The following is a 9,036-nucleotide window of genomic DNA, read 5'->3' on the forward strand; positions in this document are numbered from 1 at the left end:
AATATGGTAGAAACACCAGATAGGATTGCTGGAAATGCAGGGAGGATTGAGCACTGTTGGAGAGAGAACTAGGAATTAGGGTAATCTCCAACAGAAAGTATAGTCACGTTGTTAGAAGTGCCAGCTACACACAACAGAAGCCTTCTACCTCTGTTGGTGCATTGTGATTGCTGGCCTAGGAAGTAGCCTAATTTTGAAGCTTACTGAGCATTTGCCAGAACTTACTTGGACTGGAAGAGATCCTGAACACGCTTAGATCTTGCCTCAAAATAGGATAAAAATAGTCTGAAAGGTGCTGCTTTTTTTTTTTTCTAAACCACATGTAGGAGGGGAATGAGTACTGGTAACTGCAGACAGAACTAAACCAAATTAGCGAAATGGGGCCTAATTTTTCTTGTTTATAGACAAAGGTCAGGAGATATTCTGACTGATAAAAGTGATGTAGAGGAAAGGCAAATCAAGATCAGGGAGTATGTATTGTTAGATTCCGCTATTCTGCTAAATATGACAGGAAGATTATTGGCTGAGAATCAGAAATTTTAAAGCAAGTGGAAATCAGGTGGATTAGCAAATGAGGTTTGTTTTGAAGTTCTGTGTGCATCTCTGTCTTCATGTAACTTGAATGCTTACTGGGTGTTCTGATTGGTTTGGGGTTTTTTTCGTTGTTTCTTTTTTCTTAATAGATGCTGAAGGTGTAAATGGAAGAGAAGAATCTGTGAACCTTAATGATGCTGATGAAGGATTTTCATCAGGAGCTTCCCTTAGCAGCCAGCCAGTTGGGACCAAACCTCTATCATCTGTATCCCAGAAGGGCAGCTTAAGGAAAACAGCAAGTGGGCGTTCTGCTAAGGATAAAGAAACATCTTCTGCAGCAAAATCCAATGAGAGTCCTCGAGATTCAGTAGCTCGGAAGCAGTACATGCACCAATCCACTGACCTTGGTGCAGATATAATTGAGATGACACCTACTAAGAAACACCTCAGCCTGCCTGCTGGGCAGGTGGTCCCAAAAGCTAACAGTCTGAGCCTGATCAGGACCGCCAGTGCTTCCTCCAGTAAATCATTTGACTATGTGAATGGTAGTCAAGCAGGCTCCAGTGCTGGAGCTGGTACAGAGGGTGTTACCAATCTAGCAGCTGGCAACAGTAATCGGTTTTCAACTATCAGCCTACAGGAGGACCGACTAGGCCAAGCTGGGGAAGGTAAAGATCTCCTTCCCCCAGGAGCTCCCCTAACCAAGCAGTCTCGATCTCCAAGTTTCAATATGCAGCTGATATCCCAGGTGTAACTTTTGACTCCCTTCCGTAGGACTCCCTCTTCCCCCTTAATCCCTAGGCAAGTTCATCCTTAGGCAAAACATGAACCATCATCCCGCAGTGTGACAATACTGACTGTTGTGATCTTGTTTGATTTGGTTTAGCTATCATACTGTATTACCGAAACAGCAATAATTCTTCCCTCACCTTCATCCTTCCCCCGCCCTTGTAAACATGGTTGTGAAGCAGTATATAATGTACTGTATGCCTTTTTCCATGCCTTCCTTTCTCCTTGGGTGATGTGCAATCCATCGTAGGCTGATCAGTCCCATTTCAACACTGTGAGACTGGAGACACCGGCGGAAATGGTGAATGTGATCCCTATGAGATGATGCTTTGGCTTTGTTAAGAAATAGAAACGGGTTTGTTTTCTCAGTCTACAGTACTGCAAAGACTACTGGATCATGACTTTTCTTTCTCAGAACCAGGAGTGCCTCAGAGATTCTAGTGTGACTTTGGACCTCTCTGAGTCTGTGCAATCAATTCTGGGGAGGGGATTGTCATTGCTGCTCCTGGCTGCCTACAGCACTTTTTTCATTAAAATGAGGGTAGTTTTTTCTTGCCTGCCCCCAGTCTATCATCCCAGAAGCTTTTGATGTTCAGCAACTGAGACATGCATATTAACAAGTTGTTTTCCCTCAGAGAGAGGATTCTAAATAGATAATGTAGGTTACAATGCACTTCTAATGGCCTTGTAGCCATATGTAATGTTACATGTCTTCCCCTCCAGGAGACAGGGTCATTCCTGCATATAGACTAAAATTTAGACAACACCATGCTGTTAAAGCAATTTGGTTTGTAAGTGGGAGGGAAATGCTACTTTCCCAGGAACTAATGGCTAGCTCTGCTCCATTTTGTTGTTGTTGGTGGTGGTGTTGTTCTTGTGAGGTGCTGATCACTGAATTGAAAGGTGTATTCGGGTAAAGAGAATTTCTCAGGCTGCTTTCTATGGTATCATGGCTGTTGGACACCCCCACCCCTCTCAGCTGCTTTCTCAGTGTCCCTGAATTCAATCATGGAGTCATTTGGAGAATCCTGCAGTCCAGACAGACCATACTCTTAACGGGCTAAGAGTCAGGGATAGAGACAATAGTTTGCTAGAAACACTGAAGCTTCAATGTGAAATGCTTTCTAGAAACACAGATTGTGCAAAGGGGTACTGACAGTCCTTTTTTTTTTTTTCAGAAGGATCACACTTATTTGCCTTGGTATTTATAATCCGTTTTGTTTTTTAACTCTTATTTTAGTGGATTGGCCCTACTCTGGAAAATGGGGAGTGTATGCCATTGAGCCAAGCCTTGAATGTACATGACCAGTGTATGGGCACTGGCTGGTACTTACGCTAGAGAACATTGCTTAGAAGCACATTTCTGGTTACATGGGAGAATGTTTGTCATTCTCTTTCCATCTCTTTCTATCTCTTTGTGGATTGCTAGAGAGAAAAGGGGAAATTTCATCCTCTATGCTTAAGTCACGTATGATATCCTGGAAGTTTACAAATTGTAAACATGCAGGAAAGAGTTACGATCTTTATGTGGGCACTTTGGTTTCACTGTTACTGTGAAGGATAAACATAAGCAGTTATTGCAGGCCATCTCTGAATTATAGTCTTTAAGAAAATCAGGACAATGACATGGTGTTGCATTGCTGGTAGTTGGTTTTTTGTGTTTTTTTTCTTTTTCTTTTGAATCTCTTTATTTCAAATAGAACTTTTTTCAAATTTACATTAAAATTCATTTAAATATTTGAAGGGTTTTTTGTGGTTTGACTAGTCACTTTGGTAGTCTAGTCTTCATATCGTACATTCATAAAGTGAATTAAAAGGCATCCAGACTGATGCAGAAATTCAGTTGAAGAGTAAGCAGAATAATCAGAAAGGAAACCTTACAGTTTCTAAATTGAAGTTAATCTTTAAGGACCACCAGTCACACAGATATGGAACTAAGGCAAAGTTGAGATTAAGCTATGAGGCATTTTCTGTAAAAATGTCAAAAGCTGTATATCGTTAAATTCTTCTTTATTTTATGAAGTTTTGCTAGTGGAGACAACTGGTAAGTCATGGCTGAAAGTACAAAATTTATCTTTTGTAGAGACCATCAGAAAGAAAATTCTATTAAAGAGCCATCACTGTAAATTGAAAAGGACCAAATAATTTGCTTAAATCTTTGGGAAAGAAAAGAGCGTTAGCTAATTTTGTAAGGAATTACTTTATTTTAGTAGTTTTAAAAGTAGAGTTGTTCATTAGCAAGGTTCTCTACTTTCTACATTTGCCATTATAAGCATTCCTCCAGAAGTTTTAGGACACTTAAATTGGCATTGGGCCAAATTTTACAAACTTTTTTTTTTCTTCCAAATATTCTTGTATGGGGTCCCACACTATTAAACTGTTTGAGGAAAGTGAGACAGTTCAGTGACTTCAGATACGGAAATCAAATGTATGTGCATAAATTGAAATTGATTAAAACTTCAGTCAAACTACCTTTTAAGATATTTTTACAGTTCTTATGTTGATGATGTGCCTTTTGTTATCGTTTCATCCATTGTATTTTGGTTTGTTCTTGTGTGTATATATACCTACCCGATCTAAAGATTTTTGAAGAGTTCAAATTTATTGCTGTTTAAATTTTTTTTTTAAATATGCTGATGTGGTACATCTATAACTTCTCAAAATTACCCTTTTAGTGCAATGTTTCAGTTGTGGGAGCTTGTCTTGTCATTTTTCAGACAAGTACTGTTCAACATCGATCTTGCAAAATGAGTCATCACTGATATCTACAAACCAGCTGTAATAACAGGCTTTGCCAGTGCTGTGTACCATGTTTATCATTAATGCTTCTAGATGTGTCTCCAACTATGCCAAGGTGCATTAAGATCATAGTGAAACTTTATACACCGAAGTTCAGTACATTTCAAAGTACTGTGGCAGAATTAAAATTAGAAGTGTCTGCAATATGGGTTGAGGGAATGATCTGCTGGCTTTCTGATTATATATGCTAAGTACTAAACAAAGTACAAAACATACTTAAATTTTCTGACACCTGTGACAAATATTTAGGCTTAAATCTCTTTATCCTGAATTCACTCTGCTCTGTCTTGTTTTAGAACATTTGGTACTTGACATGAGACACTAGATTCAGATTTCTGCAGTATTTCAATGCAAATGTAGCATTATAAAAGAAGGTCAAAAAGCAGAACACTAAACAGTACTGTTTTTCCCTGTGTATGTCCATATGCATGGACATACATGTAATTCTTAGGTGAGGAAGTGTGGGTACTGTATTTTGATGTGTATGTATACGTGTAAGTAGGGATAAATTAATTACTCCTTGATACAATTTTTACCACATCACAATATGGGGCCATTTTGCAACTCATTTTTGTTGGGCTTTACAATTTTAAGAAAATATTAAGTGTTGGGATTGCTAACTCCACCCTGATTATCCTTTTCAGGGGTTCATTGTGAGCAACTTTTTGGTTGAATGATGAGCATTTTTTCATCCTGCAGGCAGCAAAGTGATGTAGTAAAAATACCTATTAAAACGAATGTTGCAAGATGACAGTTTAAATTGCTGTAGTTTCATTTGCTGTAGTTTCAGTTGCTTTAGTTTTCATTTGGAGACTTTGTATGTCACTGTCCATTTTAAGTGCAGATTTCTTTGAATGCCCTTTCTGATGGGAATTTGGAAAAGTTTTTTAACAGCATACTTCATTCTGTAATGCTGAACATCATGTTGCAGCCAGTAAGCATTAGATCTAGTATATGTAGTTTGCAAGTGTGTTGGTCTTAAATACATTTCCAACATACTCCTGCTAGCTTTAACATAACTAAAATTATCTGTTTTAACATCAAAATAGTGAGAAAAAAATTGTTTTCTGACAAAGCATTTATTTGCACTAATGAATACTGGAGTTTACTGGGACAGGGTTTTTTCTCACCATGTGAGGTTTAATTGTGTGTGGGTAGGTACATACATTTGTCATGTGTTGACAATCAATTGCCTCAACTGTGTGTATACTGTATGTAAATATGAACATATTTTTCAAGATGAAGGGGGAAGCCTGCATCTTAATGGTGGTAAAGCTACTCTGTAGTAAGGTGACCCCACCTCTAACCCCTTTTTGTCTCCAGATACTGTGTGGTTTGTTTTACTCCTTTAATGAAGATTATTAGTGTTCTTGGAAAATTTTAGCTCCAGGAAAATTTTCCTCAATATTTAATGTATAACATGTTCAGAGAATTATATTTTGAAAAATTAATTTTGGAATAGATAATTCTATGCTATGGCTGTACTTTAACCTACCTAAGAGTTTAAACTTGTCCTATTTTATCATGAACTAATGGCTATCTCTTTTAAGTGTTCAGCATTTTAACTTCGGTCACAAACCAGAAATTTTTGTTTATCTTGGCTTACAAATGTAAATTAATTTGAAGACTAAGAGAGAACCAAGAATGATTTTTTGAATAAAATCATGAAAACATAATAATCAAGCAGTACAGACTAAGTACTGTAATCACAATCCTGGAGGAGGTGTGGAAAATACAATGGAACATGTTTGAAATGTATGTACTGCACACAAAACAAAGATGTTTCTGATGTTAGTAAATCTAATAATATCATCCTTAAATTCTGCAGTTCTCTCATTGCCAAAGAAACTGCTACCTTGGCATGTTTAATATAGCATTAAAGCCGTTAGTTAGGTCTCATTTGTAACAAACATTTACATCATAGGAATAGTTTGCATCAGTATTTAAATTTCTTGTCTAGGATAATTGCAGGACTAAAGTTGCAAAATATCACTCTTTTCTAAGCATGGTAAGCAAAGAAGCCAGATCCTCTGTACTTGCATTTTATTCTTGGTTTATATCAAATTGTTCAATATTTTATATTTTCTTCAGTATTTTAAATGCTGTTTATTTCTAGCATATGGGCCTTAATCTCTCCTGATTATTTTTTGATTTGTTTTCCCACCGGCACTCAGAGATAAACTTTGCTATGGAAGGCTTTTCTGTGGGCGATTCTGCATAACAGATCATGACATGGGTGTTGTGTTAGTGAATACGTGTATCAGTCTGTCAAACAGCTGAAGAGCCAAAGTACTCACCTGCCTCTTACACAGTGGTGGAGAACAATGGAGAGCTGTGAGCAACTTGGTTTGTCAGCAGTTCCTGAAAACAAGCAGTTAGTGGGTTTTGCAAGACTGATGTTTAAGAGGATTTCCAAAAAGTCATTATGAAATTTTATTTAAAATAAAACATATCTTGGAACAAGATTTGAAACCATAACAGCTAGCTACTTCAGATAAACTTGCCTAGTAAGTTTAGCAAGTGTCAACGCCTGTGACATTAGAAGTTCAGAAGCAAGCTGTAGAAGTATAAGGGTACCTTACAGCTTCCAGAAATGGTTTCAGTAAAAATCTGTCCCATGTTATTTGTCTGTATTCAGGATGTAGTGAAAAAAAAAATAGATTTTTTTGCTTCCATTCTTTTATTTATTTTTCTCTAGGCTACCCTCCCAATTTCTTTTTTTTTCTTTTTTTTTTTTTTAACTCTGTTCATCAGATTTTACCCAAGGTAGTATCTGAGTGACCAAATTAATTTAAAATGGGTCCATAAATTATCCCTCCTATCATAAAGGATTACTAAGCTATTCCTGTGAGGAGCTGTTGATGGGAACAGATGTATAGTAAAACTTTGTGTCTGTACAGTAAAACCTTGCCCTATGTTTTAGCTTGTGCATGATGAACAAAGTGATGAGATCAAGTTTTATTAACCAGTTACTTGGTTGTGAGCTCCCAGTGTTTTACCGTTGGTGAAACGTAAGCAATTTAGAGTGGAGCATCTTTACATTCTGATAGAACTCTTTAAAGCAATTTAAATTTTGACTCTTGAAAAGATGATTAATCACTCATTAAAATGTGGTATAGAATTCACACCATTTTTTGGTTTGAGAGGGTAAAATGATCAGGGGAGACTTCTGTTTAGGAGTATCTCCTAGTAAAGTGACGCTATGGTGCCTCATCATGGAAACTTCCTTACAAATCGGTTGTGGATCTTGCATGTTTGAGTCCTCATCCTCCCCAGAACTGATTACAAACAGAAAAAATAGTATGAATGAAGCAAACTTTTGCCTTTTGTTCTAAAATAAGGAGGACTCGGAAGTGACAGAAATCCCAGCTACTGACACTGTTCTTTCTTGTCCAGGCAGTTATTATTGTTGTGCTAGACTTCCATGTTATTAGTTTATGAAAAATGCAAGTAGTAAAAACTTTGTGGCTTCAAGTATAGAGTAGATGTGAGTTAACAATCACTCAGGATAAATGAACTTGTTCAAAGTATTAATAGATTCTTAGTCCTGGGGTGTGTGTCTGTGGTTTTGTGTGCCAGTGCTCAATGATTACTTCAAAACAAGATTTCTTACTGTTTTCTTGCAGATAGTGAATACTTTTGGGATGGGTATTAATTACTAGATGGTTACTTATGGAAAAATACCATATGGTTAAATAAAATTGAGTCATTTAACATTTTTTTCCATATCAAAGATTCCAGGAAAAAGCTAATAAAGATTTTTAATAATAAATCAGATACTCTTAATAAGTTTTAGATTTACTATGGTAGCTTTTATTTGCTATAAAAAACCCCAACAACTAAATTGAGGTACCCCATGCTGCATTTTTTAAATTTGTAATTCCTGTACTTTACAGTTAATCTTTTGATCTGTTTCGTCCTTGTAAGAATACAGGATATGCTGTCAATTTTACTAGCAAAATGAAATGTTCTGCAAGAGTTAAAGGATTATTTTCTTACTTTTTTCTGTCATACCAGGTTTGTTTCTCTGAACTAAGGTTTCTGAGGATTTTTACTACTTTAGCATTATGTAATCTTATCTCTGTCACAGAAGGAGCATAAGCAGCACGTACCCCGTTTTCTTGTGGACAAACAGGCTAGGCAGAAGGACGTGGATGGGTGGTGGGAGCCTCTCTTCACCAGGCCAGCCCTGTGTGCTGGTACGCAATTTGCAACGCTTGGGGTTCATACTGGTGAAGGACTAAACCAAATGGGTTTTTAAGAACCGCAGCCTCTGCTGTATGATGTCCTTCAACCTAGGACCAGGGAAAAATCTTTATTCTTAGACCTGAAGATGGCACGTATTGAAGATCATGTTATTGGTGCATGTAAGCCATTATCTTAACTGTCTTACTGAGCTGGTTAATGCTGTTGACTGTTGTTGAAATGTGAAATGTAGTTACTGTTGACTTTGTAAATACCTGCCAGAGATGAAATATAATTATTTTAAATCACTGTAAATAGAGATGTATAAAACTCGACACAATCTGCAATGCAGAAAAAAATTATATATATATAAATATATAAAGATGTTAAATAAATATCGTGTTGTTTCTGAACAGAAATGTATACTTTGTGAATTTTTTCTTTACCGTTGATTTCCGTTGCTGGGGGTGTATGATGCAGGGTACACCTGCAGGGTGTCATGGCTCAGACACCCACAGGCACGCCAGCGCGTGGCGGGGAAGAGGGAAGCAGCCACCGGCGGCTGCGCGTCGGGGACCTTCGCCTCAGGACGCTCACCGTAGTCGCTGTCGTCACGGTGTTCCTTTGGAGGGGCGGGGGCGGGCAGTTCCAGGACGGCGCTCACGGCGGCTTCGCGTCGTCACGGCAACGCCGGGCGCCCGCGAAGCGGCGGCGCGCTTGGCTGGCAGC

The 9,036-nt window shown here is 37.8% G+C and overlaps 1 protein-coding gene across 4 annotated transcripts in view; it reads left to right on the forward strand.

The window, feature by feature from the left end:
• Positions 1–6,240, forward strand: part of HYCC2 (hyccin PI4KA lipid kinase complex subunit 2) — a 56,477-nt gene extending 50,237 nt beyond the window's left edge. For all 4 annotated transcript variants that reach the window (XM_064451887.1, XM_064451885.1, XM_064451888.1 and 1 more), the window contains one exon: positions 684–6,240. In XM_064451887.1, coding sequence (XP_064307957.1) covers positions 684–1,288 — 605 coding nt within the window. In that variant the 3' untranslated portion in view covers positions 1,289–6,240. The remainder of the gene's footprint in view (positions 1–683) is intronic.
• The last annotated feature ends 2,796 nt before the right edge of the window (positions 6,241–9,036 follow it).

Source organism: Phalacrocorax carbo, chromosome 5 (assembly GCF_963921805.1).
Source record: "Phalacrocorax carbo chromosome 5, bPhaCar2.1, whole genome shotgun sequence".
In the NCBI taxonomy this organism is placed as follows: domain Eukaryota; kingdom Metazoa; phylum Chordata; class Aves; order Suliformes; family Phalacrocoracidae; genus Phalacrocorax; species Phalacrocorax carbo.